The following is a 20824-nucleotide window of genomic DNA, read 5'->3' on the forward strand; positions in this document are numbered from 1 at the left end:
AAATTAAACTGTTTGTAAACAATTTTTTTAATGAATTAAAAAATATAGGTCAAATAAATTGAAGTGGGAAATATATAATAAAGAATGGACTATTTAATTAAGGGTGTCCAAGAATAATGATCTTGGCTTGTTGATATAGTGGCATAGCTAGAAATTTAATTAAGGATGTGTGAGAATAATAGTTTGTGATTGTCAAAATAAAATAATAAATATTGTGCTATTTGGGGTTCGAACCCAAAACTCCTTCACTAAAATAGACATCTATTGCCACTACGCCAAAGACATAACTTTTGTTAAAAATGTCCAACTTTAAATATATACAATTTAAATATAAAATTTGACATATATATATATATATATAACGTAATTTTTTGATAAAGCTAGGTACGCCCCTGGTTGATATCCTTTATATTTTTTATAATACTATCTTTGGAAATTAAAAACTGACGTAGCTTGTTAATTTTGAGTAGAAACAGATAATCTAGAATGGTATAATATAATATAAACATAAAATAAAAAAAAACGAAAATAGAAAGCCAAATACCATTTGATATATATTCGTCCCCACCTAACATTCTTGGGCATGCAGGTAAATTTCATCATAATTTCCTGAAACTTTTTTTTTTTTTTTAAAAGAATATTTTGAATTGTTATCAATGAAAATGAGTTTTTATTTCTTTTTTTATTATGAAAGTCATTTTCGTTATTTTAAGAAACTTATTTTCTTAAAAATTGAATTTATTGATACCCTTGTCAAATTAGTGTGTTAAAATAAATGCTTTGAGAAACATTTTAGGCAGAAGGTGGAAAAAAGGTTGAGAAAGAGAAAGCTCTCCTAAATTAACCGTAAGTACTGTAGCTTTTCTTCTTCTCTTAATTACCTTTTTCTCATTCATCATGTTTGTTTGTTTCCATCATTTATATATGTATTGTTAATTTTTAAGAAAAATTAAAACTAGACTTGTTTCTCGATTTATTCTTGCACAGAAGCCACGCTAATTTTTCTATATCATTTCAATTTTATCGGAATGTTTGGGAGGAAAATGAAATAAGAAAACTTTGATTTTTGTTACTTAGATCTGTGTAAGTAAACAATCCACGTGTGCTATCTCTCCCTTTTTTTCTAATTTGTTTTCCCTTTCTCATAACGTCACACATTTCTCTTCTAGTCTTATCCAAATCATACCTCCCTTTTATATATATATATATATATATTTTAATATCATCGGATAACATAAATTAAATGGTGGGATAATTATTAGTACTATATATTATTTTGAAGTGTAACTAGTATATCATAATCAAGTATTTTAGATTGTTAGATCGCATTTGTATATTATAACCAAATAGCTTATTTTATTTTTGACTATTAATCTTTTTTTTCTTTATGAAGGAGTTTTGGTAAAAGGATTTATTAGTGCAAATTTTATTTCAACGATATGTGTGAATTTGGGTTGAGACGTTTTTCATCTGTCATGAAAAGAAACGGAGGCGGACTTTAGAAAAACTTTTTCAAAATTTAAAAGGATTTTTTTTTAAATTAAAAGTTCTAAGTAAAAATACAATAACTAAAAAAAGTATAAAGGCAGACCTAGCTCCAGGAGACTTCTACTGTTTATCAGTTTGAGACTCCTGCTCATCACTTTATCAATTGAATGAATTCATCTTATTGATCGAACTTATATGACATTAATATTACACAATATTTCATATAATTTTTTTTTTTAAAAAAAGAAAAAACTGTCTAATCATCCTTAATTAAAATCAAGAAAAAAATTGTCTAATCATCCTTAATTAAATGTTAAGTAAAAACTGTTCTTAATTAAAAAAGATTAATGACATTACGTGGTTTGGTGGGATGTAAAAACGTGATTTTTAAAATTATGTTATTTTAATGCAATGTAGCTGTATTTTTTATTTATTTGATGTCATTTGCTGATTTTATGGAATGTTAAGGTATTTTGGTGTTTAAAGTGTAGTGATGAATTGTTTATATTATGATTGTTGTATCTATAGCTTATAATGTAATTGTAAAAAATAATATGTTAAATTGCTTTAAAATGGCTTAAAATGTGTGTATTTGATTTCTTAAATTAGTGAAAAAAATGTATGCGTAATTGCAGTTAGGAACTAATATGCCTTAAATGTATGCGTATGGGTCTAAATATGCTATCCGTTAAGTTCTGTACCAAAGAATGATATTTTTAGCCTAGTTAATTAATATAATAGAGATATAATTGAACCAAATTATTATAGAAAGATAAATATTAGACATTTTGACCATTTTCAAATAGAGGGGCAGGACCATAATAATGGCCTAATGGGTGTGTGTTGCTGAGTAACCAATAACTCTTTTTATTTTTATATTTTAATGCTCGTATTTGTACTTCGAAATCCATTAAATATATAAAATATTTGAGTTGGGAAACCGAACACAAGTTGTTAGTTCGGCAGTAATGAAGCATCCAAGATAATGTCCACTCCCTCATAACCAAGGATAATTCCCTTTGGTAGCTAAAAAAAAAAAATGCAAGTTATTCATGTATTAATTTTTTTCCGTATAATTTATTAGGAAATAAGTTATTCATATATAGGATGAAGGGAAACTTTCAAAAATAGCAAACATTCGACACTCTATAACAATAGTTTGCTTAACTACGAATAATAGCAAAATGTTAGAGGAGGAGGGAGGAGAAAGGCGAGCGAGATATGAGAGAGAGAGGAGAGTATATTTTTTCTCCCAAATTTTGGAGGATAAAAATACAAATTTAAAGTGATTTGTATCAAAATGAATACATATTAGGAAGAGAGAGACGAGTGAGATTGAGAGAGGGAGGAGAAAAAAATTGTAGTTTATATATTTTTTGCATTGTATTCTGTATTTATTTTGCATTGTTTCTGTATTTATTTTGTATCAATTATATTCTAAATAGAACGAATACGACTGTATTTATCCTCTGTTTGATTATATACAAATACATTTGACGAAGAGGATGAATGCATATTGTATTCATACGAATACAAATACAATTGATACAAAAATACAAAATACATGTGGTTTTTGAATACAATTGAAATAAAAATACAAAATTCTTACCTATATTTAATTGAATATAATTGATACGTAATACATTTGAATAAATTTCTTCTTATTGGCATGAGAGAGAGAAACACAGAGAGAGAGAGGCGAGGTGGGTGAGAGAGAGGAGGGGCAAGAGAGAGGGAGGAGATGCAAGGGAGAGAAGGGAACGGTTTTCTATAAAAATAATATATTGCTCTTTTTTATAATCTTTTTAAACTACAGCCATTTCATAAATAAGTTGCTAATGTTGACTAGTTTCATAATTTTCATAAAATGAATACGAGTTTAGGTTGACAATTGAGAAACACGCAACTAAAATATGTATACATAAATTCCCTCATAACTAATCTCTATATTATTAATAATTGCATAAGTCTAACCAACTATCAAACGACCCCTATGTGCAGTGGTTCGTATTCAATAGATTCACTTAATTTTTTGAAAAAAACATAAAAATTGTAATCCACTGCATAAATTTTTTAATGTTTTCCTTTTGTAGTTAAGTTTGATACTAAAAATAAAATTTATAACAATAAATTCATTTTTTCATTAAATTGTATTAATTTAATAGATAATGACTTAAAAATTTATTTTTTTATAGGTCAATTAGGAAGCATGTAAGAAATTATATTAGTTTTGATTGAACTATTTCCATTTATTATCTTGAATATTTTAGTAACTTTAAAAGAACTGTCTCAATAGATAATACTTTATCACTTTTATAACATGTAAAAAGTTAAAATTAAGTTTGAACCGACACAAAATTGCATAGAACCGCATTCCGCCTAGTCTCGCATTAATTTTTTTAAAAACCATTTCAACCCGACCTGCATAACCCTAAATCCGCCCTACATAACCTTAAATCCACTCCGCCCCGCCCCATTGCCATCCTCCTCCCTAAACAAAGTTGACAGATTAGGCAAAATAATCCTGATTTTGTTTAAGTAATTAGCATGAGTACAAATTTCAAAGAATTCACACATTAGTTTGTGTCATCCTTGTAAGGATGTTTTCATATGGAAAAGAGTTGTCCAAACACTTTATTTATTGAGAGCAAAGTATGGCGCGTTGTACTAATTAGTCTGATATATACATGTTGCAGAGGTTGATCGTACGAATTAGAAATGGAAGGTGATGATATTAGTGAGAAGCTGTTGAGTAAAGTGCAAGTGGAAGAGAATGAAGTGAAGATTAAGGAGAAGATATTGACGGAGTGGAAGAACGAAAATAGAAAGCCAAATACCATTTGATATATTCTTCCCAACTTACATTCTTGGACACACTCTCCGTTTAATTTTACTTGTCACTTTTTTCTAAAATAAATTTTTATTTTTACTTTGTCATTTTTGACATATCAAGAAAATACAATAATATTTTTTCATAGTTTACCCTCAACATTAAATACTTATTTTTCCAAATCAATTTCTAAGACAACATTTGATAGGGAATAATTTAGTAAAATATCTATATCATTAATTATTTTTTTAAAAGATGTATCAAATTAAATTGTGATAAATAAAAGTAAACGGAGAGAGTAATATTTTTTTGTCGAATTTATTGATACCAACACATCGTTATCAAATTTGTGTGTTAAAACAAAACATACAGTATATTATAACAAACATGCTTTGTATGACTTTTATCGTTTAGGCAGAAGCTAAGTTGGAAAAAAGTTGAGAAACGGAAAAAACTCTCCTAAATTAACCGTAAGTACTGTAGCTTTTCTCTTCTTCTTTCTTCTCTTGATTACCTTTTCTCATTCATCATGTTTGTTTGTTTCCATGAATTACATACTTTTAGGTTTACCATCATTTATATATATATATATATATGTATTGTTTTTAATAAAATTAAACTTGTTTATCGATTTATGCTTATCATTCTTGCACAGAAGCCACACTAATTTTTCCCTGTATCGTTTCGATTCTATCGGAATGTTTGGGAGGAGGAGATGAAAAAAGAAATAAGAACTTTGATTTTTGTTAGATCTGTGTTAGTAAACAATCCACGTGCTATCTCAACTTTATAGCTCTCCTTTTTTTTTTTTTTTCTAATTTGTTTTCTTCCATTTCTCATGACAACACACATTTCTCTTCTAATCTTATCCAAATCTTACCTCCCTATATATATATATATATTTTTTTTTTTTTTTTTTTAGAAAACATTTCATTTTAATTTTTTTTTATTTATGAGTGGTTAAAAGATATCATCAAATTAAATAGGATCGCATAAATTTAATATTGGGATAATTATCACTCCTACTATATATTTTCTTTGAGCGTAACTTATGTATCATAGTCTAGTATTTCAGATTGACTATTAATCTTTTTTTCTTTATGAAGGATTTTTTTATTTTTATACAAATTTATAAGTTCAAAATAAAAATACAATAACTAAAATAATATAAAGGTAGAATGATCGAGAAGATTTCTGTACTTGACACCATTTATCAGTTTGAAACTCCTAGTCATCATATCTTGTCAACTGATTGATCGAACTTATATGACATTAATATTGCATAATATTTCATATAATATTTTTTTCAAAAATAACCCTTTACAAAATTAAGAAAAACCTGTCTAATCATCCTTAATTAAAAGTTAAGGAAACACTGTCCTTAATTAAAAAAGATTAATTACATGATCGGAATTGATGGAATATAATGACATTACGTGGTTTGGTGGAATGTAAAGACGTGATTTGAAGCAAGGGGTTTAATTATGTTATTTTAATGCAATGTAACTGTATTTTTTATTTGATGTCATTTTCTGATTTTATGGAATGTTAAGGTATTTTGGTATTTAAAGTGTAGTGATGAATTATTATGTTATGGTATATTATGATTGTTGTATCTATAACTTATAATTTAAATTGTATAAAATAACTCGTTAGATTGCTTTAAAATGGCTTAAAATGTGTGTATCATGTCTTAAATTGGTGAAAAAATTCACTACAATACCAACTTGCTTCATAAATACTTCACAAATTGTTGCATAATTGCAATTAGGAACTAAATATGCCTTTGATGTATGTGTATAGGTCTAATTATGCTCTCCGTTAAATTCTGTGAAATAATGATTTTTTTAACCTAGTTAATATAATAGAGATATAATTGAGCCAAGGTAATCTCAACTCCCTCGTTAACCAAGGATAATTCCCTTTTGGTAGCTGAAAAAACACAAGGTATTCATGTATTAATTTTCTTATAACTTTTTAGGAATTAAGTTATTCATATATAAAATTAAGGGAAGCTTTCAAAAATAGCAAACATTAGATACTCTATAGCTATAATTTACTTAATTACGAATAATAGAAAAATATTAGAGGAGGAGGGAGGAGAGAGGCGAGCGAGATCTAGGAGAAAGAGGAGAGTGTATTTTTTCTGCTAATTTTGAAAAATACAAATACAAACTGATTTGTATCAAAATGAATACATATTAGAGGAGAGAGGGAGGAAAGAGGATTGTATTTTGTATTTATTTTGCATTATATTTTGTATTTATTTTGTATCAATTGTATTCGAAACACAACAAATTATATTTTGTATTTATTCTGCATTGTATTCTTTATTTATTTTGTATCAATTGTATTCGAAGTACAACGAATACAACTGTATTCATCCTCTCCTTGATTAGATACAAATACATTTGACAAAGAGGATGAATGCATATTGTATTCGTACAAATACAAATACAATTGATACAAAAATACAAAATACAGTTTTTCGAATACAATTGAAATAATAATACAAAACTGATACATAGTATATTTGAATGAATTATTTCTTCTTATAGACATGAGAGAGAGAAGGGGTGAGAGAGAGGAGAGAGCAAGAGAGAGGGAGGAGAGGCAAGGGAGAGAGGGGAAGGGTAGAGAGAGAGAGAGATAGGGCGAGAGAGAGGAGAGAACAAGAGAGAGGGAGGAGAAGCAAGGGAGAGAGGATAACAGTTTGCTATAAAAACAACATATTGTTTTTTTTTATATATAATATTTTTAAACTATAGCTATTTTTCATAAATAAGTTGCTAAATTTGACTAGTTTCATAATATACGAGTTGTGATTGACAATTGAGAAACACGCATAACTAATATATGTATACATAAATTTCCTCATAACTAATTCCTATATTATTAAATATTGCATAAGTCTAACCATTATCAAACGACTCCTAAGTTCAGTGGTTCGTATTTAATAGATTCACTTACTTTTCTAAAAAATAAAAATAAAATTGTACTCTTTTTTATGTGTGTTAATTACTCTTTTCTTCCTTTGTTCATATTATTTGACCTCAATAGAAACAAAAGTTGTTTCATTTGATTTGTTTAATTTAGAAAATCAAAAAAGTTTTATTATATTGTTTTTTTTATCCTTAGTGTTAAATATTATATAAAATCGTAATAGTCAATTTTAGAGTTCTATAATATAACTAATAAAGTTTATTTAGTAAACTACACTCGTAATAAAAGCATTGTTAAGGGTTGTGCCACGTCAACATACAGTGGCGAAGCCAGGAATTCCCCAAAGGATGTCCAGAAATAGCACAATAAAAACTATTTTCAAGAAGTAGAATTAGTGAGATTTAAACACACGAGCACTACCTCATTCCAAGGAGGTGAAACCACTGGACTACAATAGCTTGTTGTGTTAAGGGTGTCCAAAATATGTTATTTAATCATTTCATGTATCATTTTACTTGTATATACGGTATTGTTTTTCGACAAAGGGTGTCCAATTGGACACCTGACCACCATGTGGCTACGCCACTGTCAACATAATTAATATGAAACAAATAGAGTATATTCTTTCTTTGATCATGAATTTCTCTATATATTTTCTAAATATTTTGAATTGTAAACTATTTTGACATATAATACTTTTTACGTAGTTTCTAAATATCAAGACTTTAATTTTAGAAGATTAAAGATTGAATGTCCAAATTCACACTGCACATAAATTAGTTTGGTGAATCAAACCACAAAATTGAAAGAGGGAGTATGCAACAAAGTTGAGTCTAGACAAAATAATCCTGATTTTGTATGAGTACAAATTTCAAAGAATTCATACATTAGTTTGTGTCATCCTTGTAAGGATGTTTTCATATGGAAAAGAGTTGTCCAAACACTTTATTTGGAGGTTTGAATTGAGAGCAAAATATGGCACGTTGGGCTAATTAGTCTGATATATACATGTTGTAGAGGTTGATCGTACGAATTAAAAATGGAAGGTGATGATATTAGTGAGAAGCTGTTGAGTAAAGTGCAAGTGGAAGAGAATGAAGTGAAGATTAAGGAGAAGATATTGACGGAGTGGAAGAAACTGTGGGTGATAGCTGCTCCTGCTATTTTTACTAGATTCTCGACGTTTGGAGTAAATGTCATTAGCCAGGCATTCATCGGTCATATTGGTTCTATCGAACTTGCAGCCTACGCCCTTGTCATCACTGTCCTCCTCAGATTTGGGAATGGCATTCTGTTAGGAATGGCAAGTGGATTGGAAACACTTTGTGGACAAGCATATGGTGCTAAACAGTATCACATGTTAGGCATATATCTTCAAAGATCTTGGATTGTCTTGACTGTAACAGGAACTCTGCTTTTACCAATCTTTATTTTCACAACTCCTATTTTAAAAGCTTTAGGCCAGGAAGAAGCTATAGCGGAAGAGGCAGGAGTTATTTCGTTATGGTTAATACCGGTGATTTATTCCTTCATTGCATCATATACATGTCAAATGTTCTTACAAGCACAAAGTAAGAACGTGATTATTACTTACTTAGCAGCATGTACTCTTGTGACTCATATCTTCCTCTCTTGGCTTTTAACGGTCAAGTTCAAATTTGGAATGACTGGTGCCATGACGTCTACACTCTTGGCATATTGGCTTCCTAATATTGGTCAGTTGATATATGTGACTTCTGGAGGTTGTAAAGAAACATGGAAGGGATTTACATCTTTGGCCTTTAAGGATCTCTGGCCTGTTATCAAGCTTTCTTTCTCTTCAGGTGCCATGCTCTGGTGAGATGAGATTTCACTCGATTCCATTCCATGTCGTTGACTAGTTATGTTGTTTTGATTTGATGAAAATTATTCTTTTGACAGCCTTGAACTATGGTACAACACTATACTCATTCTTCTTACAGGAAACCTCAAAAATGCTATGGTTCAGATTGATGCTCTTTCTATATGGTAGCTAGCTACTCCACCTCTCTAATTTCATTACATTTTACATTTTACATCACTCATCTTATTCACTTTCTCAGTCTTAACATCAATGGTTGGGAAATGATGATTTCACTTGGTTTCTTAGCTGCAGTATGGTACTATTCATAACCATCTCTCTACTTCTTTAGATTACTTTTTTTTATTGTCATTCATGTTCACAAAACTATTTTTTAGTGTACGTGTATCAAACGAGCTGGGAAGAGGGAGTGCGAAAGCAGCAAGGTTTTCAATCTTGACAATAGTGATAACCTCATTTGTTATTGGCTTCATCCTGTTTCTCTTCTTCCTTTTCTTGCGTGGACGCCTGGCCTATATATTTACTGAAAGTGAAGATGTGGCTGAAGAAGTTGACCACTTATCTCCTCTATTAGCATTTTCTATACTTTTAAACAGTGTTCAACCAGTTCTCTCTGGTAACTTGTTTGATTCATAGACTTTATTCTATTTAATATGAAAATGTAAACATAGGTAATTCTCATGATTTGATGTCACAACTTGCTATAGGTGTAGCTGTTGGAGCTGGATGGCAGAGTATAGTAGCATATGTTAACATTGGATGTTACTACTTGGTTGGCATTCCAGTTGGAGTTGTACTTGGTTATGTTTTCAAACTGCAAGTTAGAGTAAGTTGCTCATTTTTGTCTACTTTTTTTTTTTTTTGGTTTTCTACTTTTGACTGAGGGTTATTTGTCCACTTAATATCATTTTTAGGGTGTTTGGATTGGAATGCTGTTTGGTGTATTGGCACAAACTATTGTGCTACTTGTCATCACTCTCAAAACTGATTGGGACAAACAGGTATTTCTTCATTTTAATAAACTCAATTAATGTTAAATCTACCTACTAAATACTCCCTCCGTTCTTATTTAATTGTCACCAGTTTAGGACTCACGTCCCTTAAAAAACTAGGTAACTTTACCATTGTACGTTTATTTAGTGTTCTATTGAAGTCAAGTTTTCAATAAATGAACATAAATTAATTTATTTTGATTAATTAATTTCACCAATGAACATGAATAAATTACTTAGTTTTTACCAACATGGGTTGTGGTGCAACGGTGAGACTGTTTCACCCTTAACCAGATGTATCGGGTTCGAGCCCTGGGTATGAAAAAAAATCATGTTGGGAGTGTCACCCCGAATGAGCCCTGTAGTGTGCGATCCAGATTTAGTCGGGGCTTTAGTGTGGACTCTAGATATCGGGTGGGAAACCAAAAAAAAAATTACTATGTTGGTCAAATTCATACTTTCAAGGCTAACAACTCTCAAGGATAAAATAGGAAGAATAGTATCATTTATGCCTTGATTTTGTGAAACAACAAGTATTAAAAAATATTTATTTTTAGTAAGGAAAACATGTTAATAGAAACGAAGGGTACTAATTATTTTTGATTCAACAAAATGTCTCTTGCAGGTATTAATTGCTCAGGAGAGAGTGAAGAAGTATTTTGTAGAAGCTGAACCTAATAGTGATTCACAAAATGCTTGAAGTTGATATTATAGTTTTTGTTTAATGGTATTTATTGCCATATCATTTTATATTCATGCAAAATGAGAAGTGGAGTAAGGGTTCATTGTATTAATATCTCCTTCTCTTCTTATAGATATTTCCAACAAAAGTTTAAAAATTGAAAAGAAGTGGCTTGTCATAGAAATTTTATTTGATCTAATCAAAATATAATAAATTATTCATGAACTTTGTTTGTTTTTTGATAAAGAAATTAAGAAAATAATGGAGAAAGACTTTGAGAGAATTTTTTTTGAAGTATTGTCAAAGGGAATTATTTTATTAATAATTTAGATACTTACATTTATAGATATAATTCCTAACTAAAAATAGAAAAATCTATTATTAACTTGTCAGTAAAATTTAAATAACAAATAAAAAGAACGAACTCCTAAATTCAAGTTACATAGGACTCTAATAATATAATTTAAAATCCTAAAAGTAGCTAACTGTTTTATTTCTACAATATCATGAGACGTATTCTCAACACTCCTCCTTAGATCAAGAATTGTTGATTATGATCTTGTGAACAAATCTGACAATTCATCTTTTGTCTTGCAAAATTTGTGTGCATCTTCTGTTGGATTAAATGAGATGCTCTTGCCTCTCATTTCAACTTGTAAATCTCTTGCTTAGTGGAATCAAAGATTCGACAATATTTGTCTTCAAATAATAATTTTAAATCATTTTTTTATTAACTGACCAACTCTAAACAAATTATTATCAATATCAGGCATATAAAGAACATCTAAAATTATTTTAGTACATGAATTTATTTTAATTGCAACATATCTTTTTCCTTTTACAGGAATATAATCACCATCCTCAATTCTGACTTTCTTATTTTCATAGGAATGAACTCTTTAAAATAAATTCCTTAATATGTCATGTGGTTTGTACAACCACTATCAATCATCCAACAATTAGGTTTTTTGGTTGAAAAATAAGTTTTCACAAATAAGTAGTCTTCTTTTTCTTTAGTAGTGACTTGGGCAACTGTTTCATCTTTTTGAAATTTGCTTTTGCAAATCACAACTTCATGACCAAGTTGTTTGCAGATCTTGCACTGTGCATCTAGTCTTTTCCAACATTTATATGGAGGATGTCCATTTTTTCCACAGTGCTGACAAAGTGGGTAATTTTCAAAAAATTACCCTTGCTTTGTGTTTTGTGGTTGACTACTAATGCTCCTTCAACCATGTCATCTTGCTTCATAAGCCTCCTTTGTTCTTGTGCCTGCAAAGAATTTAACAATTCTGCCAAGGTAATTTTGGACAGATCTTGTGTGTTTTTCAAGGTAGTTATACATGCTTAATATCTTTCGGGAACTATAATAAGAATTTTTTCAACAATACTTGTATCCTTAAATTCAGTGCCTAGTAATTTTACCTTGTTGACAATACCAAGCAATTTGTCAGAGCATTCCTTGACTGTTTCTGACTCTTTCATTCTCTGCAATTCGAATTTCCTCATTAAATTTAATACCTTCATTCCTCAAATTCTTTCATATCCAGCATATTCTTTCTTCATATAATTCCAAATTTGTTTTGGTGATGTGAGAGTCATGATTTTCGTAAAAACAATTGTCGAAACAACAACAATCAAAGTTACTTTTGCCTTGGACTGAATGATTTTCTTTTCCTTGTGACTCTTGATTTGGGCCACTGTGAAATTATTTGGAAGCGGATTAATTTCATAATCCTCTTCCACATCTTTCCAAAGATCAATAGCCTCCCACTAGGTTTCCATTCTCACAGCCCATAGTTGATGATTTCACCATCAAAAATAGGAGGAGCCATTCGTGCAAAACTATTTTCGAAATTCATTTTTCTACTCACATGTCCCTCAAGAAGAAGACTCTAAATACCAATTGTTGATTATTTATTAAAGAAATTAAGAAAATAAAAGAGAAAAACTTTGAGAGAAAAAAAATACTAACGTATTGTCAAAGAGAATTATTTTATTAATAATTCAGAGACCTACATTTATAAATATAATTCCTAACTAAAAATAGAAAAATACATTACTAACTTATCAGTAAAATTCAAATAACAAATAGAAAGAACTAACTCCTAAATTCAAGTCACATAGGACTCTAATAATATAATTTAAAAATCCTAAAAATATCTAACTATTTTATTTCTGCAATATCCTGAGACATATTCTCAACAGGCTTGCATATTAGCATTTGCAAAACATATATGCATATGACCAGATTATATGACCTTAATTCAAGCAAAACTAGTTTGAAAATCTTTGAAAGTGCTCAAGTTATGCTATGTTGAGATTAGAGTCCTACAATGCTTCAATTAAGATGCCTGAATAGTGTTTACAGAAAAAATTATTTGTTTACAATAATAGTAAAATTCGTAAAAATATTGTTAAACGCATAATAAGATACAACTCCTTTCTTTTTTCCGGCTAGATCATTTGAACAAAAATAAACAAGAGAGCATAAATTATACTAAAGAACAAGAATAAGAACAAGGCTAAAAATCTGAATAAGCAAGAGTCAACATAATAAGATCGTGAATTCTTTCTTTTATTAGAGTTTGATAATGAAGTTATGTTTTTACAAGTGAAGATAAGATGTCTAAGTTTTCCATGGAAGGTTCACTAAGGGGGAAGAACCCTACAAATCCTAGTATGACAAAGGCTACTATCATGATAAAGTCTAAGTAACCAAAGAACCTATGTCGTGCCGCAACGTTAAATCAAGCGCTACTTGGGAGGTAACCCAAGTAAAGTTAAAAAAAATGAATGGAAGTGAAGTGTGTAGGTGATGAGAGAAAAAAATCTAGAAAATATCAAGGTAAGTGAGTTTCTATGTGCAGGGTCTACAAGTTGTGGTTCACTCCATGCCTCATGAATACCACTCGTAGAACTCCGATAAAAAATTAATTTGCAGGACTTTTCTATGAGCCTTATTTATGAGTCGTAGTTAAGTTTACGGACGTAGATGTCGTTCGTAGAAAATAGGGCATAATGAACAACTGCAGGTTTAGATCTACGAACCCTCTTTTGAGCCGTAGAAACAATCGCGATCCATAGGTAGTGTTCATAGGTCTCAAGTATGTTTTTAAATCATTTTAGTTTCAGGACTCAATCCATGAAACCAATCCATAACTCGGGGAGTCTTATATGGATCGTGAATAGTGTCGAGAATGCAGTCTTGAGAAATGGTGATCTACCCGACCAGCGAGTCAAAACCTTTAAAACACATTCCAATAAAAAAATTCCCATACTTACGCCCACTTTTTACACTCACTTGATCATTACAACTACCCACATACATCCCCCTTATCAAAGTCATCTCATTCCCAAATCAATTCAATCGACAATATCACCACCTACACACAGAACTACTGAAACATTGCGGGGCCAAGTAAAGGTTTCTAGTTTTGGCAAAGTTTGCACTTTTCCTCTTAAATTCACTCACAAATCTCTCCAATTTCATTTAGGTGAGTGTTCAATATCACTTCCTCTTCGAATTTTTGTAGATTACTTAACCTAGGGTTCACAAATTGTAAATTTATATGCTAAGAACCCATGAAATGATAGTACGCAAGTGTTTTGTGTTTAAATATGTTGTGTTGATTGTAAAACTTGTTTTTGGGATTGAAATTGCGAGGACAAAATTACCAAACACTAAATTGGGTTTTTAGTGAGTACAAGGGTCTTCTACGAGCCATGGATTACACCATGACTCGTAGTTTCCCTCCGTACACCAAGCACTGTAGTTTTCGTAAGTAAATATTAATTTAACAAACAGAACGTGTTCCATATAGGACTCGTAGATCCAACTATGGATCGTAGATTGTAACACCTCAGAAATTGAAAGTTGAGTTGAAAAGGAAAAAAATGCATTTTGAACTGGTGTAGGTTTCTACGAGCCAGCCTACAGACCATAGGAAGTCTTACGGGTCATAGTAACTAAGTTGTGATTTGGAAATATCAAGTCTCTGATAAGTCCCTATGGACCACCAGGATGGTCCATAGAAGTTTTTACGGGTCGTAGGAATGAACGTATAAGTGATCCATACTTAAGGCAATATTCGGGATTTTGGTCCTACGGATGGACCTACGAACTGTAGAATTTGTTATGAACCGTAGAAGGGTGCTTGTGGAAAGTAATTGAACTTAGAGGATTTTTTGGTACATAGGTTCTATGAACTGGTTCTACGAGCCGTAGAAAGTTTGATGGATCGTAGAAGGCTTTAGTAGGAATCGTTCAGAACATTAGTCCCACTAATGTGTTTTACGGATGGACATGAAGGACTATTGGAATTCCTACGATTCATAGGTCGAAGCCATAGGGTCTTTTTGATAGTTTTTAATTAACGGTGTTTTGGTATTTTCCTACCCATTTAACCCCTAAACTATGTCTTTTTGACCATATAATTATATGTATAACTGATTATACCCTTCAAAATCTAATGATTTTCTCTCATTCACTCAAACTCACAAATTCTCTCAAGGATCTTCTTCTCCAATTTTCTCTCAAGGCAAAGCTAGGGTTTCATCAAACTTAAAGGTCTTTTTCTCCATTTCTAGGGATTTGATTGCCCAAGATATGTTGGAACTTCACCATTGGATTCCTTTCATCCATTGGGTCTCCAAAGAATCTCAATCTCCAATATGGTTTCAATCTAATTCTCTTAGGGTTTTTATGTATTCTTCATGTGTTCAATTTATGAGGATTCAATTACTTAAATTCAATCTTAATATGCATGATTTGATTCAATTACATATTTTTTTAATTGATTTCATATGAGCCCTTGCCTCATTATTTTTACCATGATTATGAACTTATGAATTATGATTATGAATTTATGCATGTTTTATGAAATTGTTGATTTATGACCAAATGATGCTTTTAAGATAAAGTGTCAATGATTTGTGAATGATTTTCTCACATTTGAAAGGAATCATGATTTAAATGTTTAAAAAGGAAGTGTCTTGATGAACAATTACACGATCATGGTTTTGAAAGGAGCTATTCTAATATGAACTTACAATTAGATTGATAGTCTTTAATTATTGCTTTTCCAAGTATTTTGATATGATTATCGTCATGCCTTTTTTGATTGGGAATACTTAGCACCGGGAGTACTTTGAAATGGAGGTCTCGCATGATCTATTATCGATTAAATGGTAAATATCCCACAAATGAACTATGTTTTCTTCAAAGGTTTTATTAAAACTTTTCCTATGATTTTCAAATGGGCATTTACCATGTCTACGATTTATGATTTCACTTTAAAGGCTTTACTATCATACATATCATGTTTAAGTTTACTATGTTATCATATTTATGTTTTTATATATTTTCCCCATATTCAATAAATCCAAAGTACTTATGCATATTGTGCCTATATTGTTTCAAAATATAGGGTTTGACACTCTAGACATGGCTAGATTGAGATTGCTCAACGATTACTTGTTGGATTGGTCAGTCCTCATGGTTCTAGAGCTAGGCTATTGTCACTTTATTGTTTTAGTAATCTTTCAATTTTCTGCTTATGTTTGTGGCTTAGGAGTTTGTCCTAGTCACATCTATGAATATAAGGGTTATGTCAGAATTAGTTAATGTTCCGCATATTATCATATGTACTTTGTTGGTATCTCTTATGTCATCTAAATCCTTGAGACATATGTTGTCTTATCTTCTCTTCTATTGTATTTCATTACGTCATGCTTATGTCAAGTGGCTTGTTTAGGGCCTCTCGGAGTCCTATTCGCCATGACATGGATGCTGCTCATGATTTAAACTCTCAAAACATTGATAAACACTCTGATAACTACGAGGCCATTTACGAGCTGTGAAATATTTTCGGATAGTAAATGTTGCTCATAGTTATAAGTCCTGAAACTTATAATGCACAATTCTGAGAAACACATCCATCCATGAGTCGTCAAAATATCTACATATCATAGATAATACTCGTAGTCCAAAATTATGAAACTTAGTACTTGATACTTACTTTCACAAGAGGTCTTTACGGATCGTGGTTCATTCCACAGACCGTAAATGACCATTCGTAGTACATGTACATGACCATTATTTTTCTTTCTTTTTTCCTTTGGTTTCTAGTGTTATAATATCATTCCTACATGCACAATCCCTCCAAAATCAACACCAAAGCGCGGGGTGCGACCAGAACACCATTAAGGATGGTCATGGCTCGTGAGTTTCTCAGTCTTTTCGGGTTACCTCTCCTCCTAGAAAACCTACAACTCTTACTTCTCCACAATATGAAGAGGGGGAGGAATCATCAATGGAAGGCTGTGAGGGGAGTCGATCAGGTTCAACCTTGGGGTACGACACCACTCTATCAACGTTGTTACGAACTGTAGGAAGGTGCCCGTAGAAAGTAATTGAACTTAGAGTATTTTTGGGTACATGGGTTCTACAGACTTGTTCTACGAGCCATAGAAAGTTTGACGGACCTTAGAAGGCTTCCATATGAATTATTCAGAACGTTGGTCCCGTAATGTGTTCTACGGATGGACATGAAGGACCGTAGGAATTTCTATGATCCGTAGGTCGAAGCTGTAGGGTCTTTCCAGGTAGTTTTTAATTAAGGGTGTTTTGATCTTTTCCTACCCATTTAACCCCTAAACTATGTCGTTTTGATCCTATAACTACCTCTATAACTGATTTTACCTTTCAAAATCTAACTATTTTCTCTCATTCACTCATACTCACAAATTCTCTTAAGGGTATTCTTGTCCAATTCTCTCTTAAGGCAAAGCTAGGGCTTCATAAAGCTTCAAGGTCTTTTTCTCCATTTCTAGGGCTTTGATTTTCCAAGGTATGTGGGACTTCACCATTGGATTCCTTTCATCTATTGGGTCTCAGAAGAATCTCAATCTCCAGTATGGTTTTAGCCCGATTCTCTTAGGGTTTTTATGTATTCTTCATGGGTTCAATTTGAGGATTCAATTAGTTAAATTCAATATTATTATGCACGATTTGATTCAATTACATATTTTTCAATTGATTTCAAATGAGCCCATGCCTCATTACTTTTACCATGATTATGAACTTATGATTATGGATTTATGCATGTTTTTATAAAATTATTGATTTATGACCAAATGATGCTTTTAAGATAAAGTTCAATGGTTTGTGAAAGATTTTCTCACATTTGAAAGGAATCATGATTTAAATGTTTTAAAAGGAAGTGTCTTGATGAACAATTAGATGATCATGGTTTTGAAAGGATCTATTCTAATATGAACGTATATGATTGGATTGGTAGTATTTAATTGTTGTCTTTCAAAGTATTTTGATATGATTATCATTATGTCCTTTTTTGTTGGGATTTAGAAAGTCACTTAGGAAGTTTGGGCTTGCCACCTACGACCCGTCCTATGGACCGTGTGCCATACCACGGACCATTGGTGGCTCCATTGGTGCTGGCACCAAATCTAAGAAAAGCTACAATTTTCCCATTTTTCAAATCCAAGGTGTTACATGGTGCATCCAGAGCACCATCAAGGATGGTGTGTCCCCCACAAGTCGAGAGGGTTGAAAATACTAGAGCTCTTGAGGGCATAGGATGGTGTGTCCCCCGCATGTTCCATATTTACACTTAAGGTTCCTTTCTCACTAAAAAGGTACTCACAAAAAAAGTATATTTAGGGAACCGAGAAATAGGATGGAGGGCTTAGTTGTAGTACATGGAATCTTGGTTACATTCACCTAGTACCATTTTGGACGGATGGCTGAGCCGGTTGGGAGTGATAGCCCCGTGATGGTATGCATATCTTATGCCTCCTATGTAGGCTTAGTAGGTCAGATTAACCCAAAAGGTGAAACAAATATTAATAAGCCCTTACTCACTAGTACACCCATTTATGGGGCACCGATAGACATTTCAGAGGATAATATTCATATTTTTTTCATATGAGCTAGAATATGAGCTTCTTTTCGATACGACTGAGTTGGATCATTAAATTAGGATGGTGAGGGACTAGAACAAAATGAAGGATCTGGCCCAAAAGGCCGATATACTGAGGTGGAGTGTCAGTTACATCACTGTCAGAGGTGAAAATACAAAGTAGGTGACAAGATCGGGACCGATTAAGATGGAATTATTGAGTTTTGCAGGAAAGTTTTGGTGGGCCATAGTCCTCTCCCATGTTTTCCTGTGGGTAATACTCTAACTCTTGACCTGATTGTTCTAGTGGTAAGCCTTATGGCGAGGCACAATATAAATATCCTGAGGTGTATCATTAAGGATATCCACGAGCGAGCCTTCAGAGCAAGCACCAATATTCCATTCCCATGATTGGTCTTTTGATTACGCCAAGATTCCAGGGTGCAAATTATGTAGTTTGTGGACCGTTTGATCGAGGTGACTCGAACTAAAGATTTGGGGTTGATAAAAGATTAGACAAACTTAATCACCTAGAGACGAGCTATTCAGCTTCGGGTTCAATTGCAAAAGTTGTTAAAGAGACCGACTTCATAGCCAGGTATAGAGGGTGCCATATTAGAAGTGGGTGCTAGTATAGTAGAATTGAAAGGAGCTGCCACCACAACTTCTATGCCGACTACTATCATTCCTATCAGAGTCCCATGCCTACGGTCTTCGGGCATTTTTACTATCACTATGGAGTTCCTACATAATCTAGTACAAGGTTAGGCATGGACCAAGACAGATTTGTCACAATTTATCTAGCAGGTGAATCTATAGTTTAGAACCTATATTACCCAGGCTAAGCAGCGAGTGGCTATGAATATGCTTTCAATAATTGATGGGGGTGTCCATAAGTTGTACAACCGGGTTGATACTTTTGAGCGAGCTGTGTCTTATTGGACTAGGTATTTGTAGAGCCCAAACATACGGGTTCTCTGGGCAGAGATGGCATATATCACTTCTCTAGTCACCACACAAGCACCAATCATATTTTCCTCCCCTATGTCAATATGTCGGATGCTCCTTCTATCATTGTTGATTTATTTTCTTATGAGGATCTCCCGTCAGTGCATGTGAAATAAGTGTGCACTACAAATGATGTTGTATCTAAATAAAAGGGCAAGAGAGCTCGAAACAGGGAGAGGTTGAGGCAACTAGACAGAGGTCCATAGTCGAAGAGAAGATAAGAGAGGAGAGGGATCAATAGTACATTGCTTGTTCTTCTAGTTCAACACTGACTACTGATGGTACCACCCTGCTAGTATTTGAGACACCGGGCGAGACTACACATATGGACACCGTTGTTTAGGTGACACATGTATGACTTCACCTCTTACTTTAATTTTATTTTTAGTATATTAGGGACACTACACATCTATTTTTAATGGGGTGGGGTAGTCCGTATACCTTGAAAAGTATTCTGGTGAAGTCTGAGTTATAGGGGTACTTGTCCAGGTTTTGTTATGTCCTTGGGGTTTTCTTGTTGTGTTCTTTCCTTGAGGACTTTGCTTTCTATTGAACCAACATGTTTAGTTTGTTTTTTGTGAATGCAAAAGAGGAATAAGAACTGTGAATGAAATTCATGGCATGTTTTAATCTGAAATAAAAGGTTTTGACCCCTCCTAAAACTTGTTTGTATTGATTTTGATAGATTGATTGTATAGGATCTTTGCATGAAATGATGTATGTTGATATGACAAGTGTGACTAAAGCTAAGGTATGAACCTTGTAGTTAGGATTAAATAGGGAGACTTTGTTCCATGTGTGAGCGAGGCTTATTTGTACTAGTCTTACTTTGGGTGCTGATCTAGAACTTTCCCTATTAGTCTCACTAAGATGATAGAATTGTTAGTTAGGAAAGGATCACATGTCGTTTTTAAAATCAGTCTACTTTGCCTAAATGACTGACCAAATGAAAAAGTGTCATGAATCAAAGTATACCCTAAGCGTAACATGGAGCATAGGAGCCCGAGAGGCCCTACACAAATCACTTAGCGTACATCATACAAGATAATAGAAAACCAAGTGAGTTTAAAAGACAGTTTCAAAACATAAGAGTTGATAAAATGGACTGGAAGTCTAACA

General features: G+C 32.2%; 1 protein-coding gene across 2 annotated transcripts; it reads left to right on the top strand.

The window, feature by feature from the left end:
* The first annotated feature begins 666 nt into the window (after positions 1-666).
* Positions 667-11000, top strand: LOC125857438 (protein DETOXIFICATION 21-like). Of its 2 annotated transcripts, none has more exons than XM_049537029.1 (8): positions 667-846; positions 8279-9097; positions 9182-9268; positions 9343-9399; positions 9479-9717; positions 9809-9927; positions 10016-10102; positions 10719-11000. In XM_049537029.1, exons 2-8 carry the CDS (start codon positions 8301-8303, stop codon positions 10791-10793), a joined length of 1461 nt encoding a protein of 486 aa, XP_049392986.1. In that variant the 5' UTR covers positions 667-846; positions 8279-8300; the 3' UTR covers positions 10794-11000. The 2 variants fall into 2 exon arrangements, with proteins under 2 accessions (XP_049392986.1, XP_049392987.1); XM_049537030.1 differs by lacking the exon at positions 667-846 and adding an exon at positions 4690-4788.
* The last annotated feature ends 9824 nt before the right edge of the window (positions 11001-20824 follow it).

Source organism: Solanum stenotomum, chromosome 3, assembly GCF_019186545.1.
Source record: "Solanum stenotomum isolate F172 chromosome 3, ASM1918654v1, whole genome shotgun sequence".
In the NCBI taxonomy this organism is placed as follows: Eukaryota; Viridiplantae; Streptophyta; class Magnoliopsida; order Solanales; family Solanaceae; genus Solanum; species Solanum stenotomum.

What these genes read in the sequence shown, in the direction of transcription:
- LOC125857438 (XM_049537029.1), top strand. Translation starts at nt 8,301, where the DNA reads ATGGAAGGTGATGATATTAGTGAGAAGCTGTTGAGTAAAGTGCAAGTG. An exon ending in TGTTCAACCAGTTCTCTCTG is followed by an intron (nt 9,718 to 9,808) that starts GTAACTTGTTTG and finishes AACTTGCTATAG; the next exon opens with GTGTAGCTGTTGGAGCTGGA. An exon ending in AAACTGATTGGGACAAACAG is followed by an intron (nt 10,103 to 10,718) that starts GTATTTCTTCAT and finishes TGTCTCTTGCAG; the next exon opens with GTATTAATTGCTCAGGAGAG.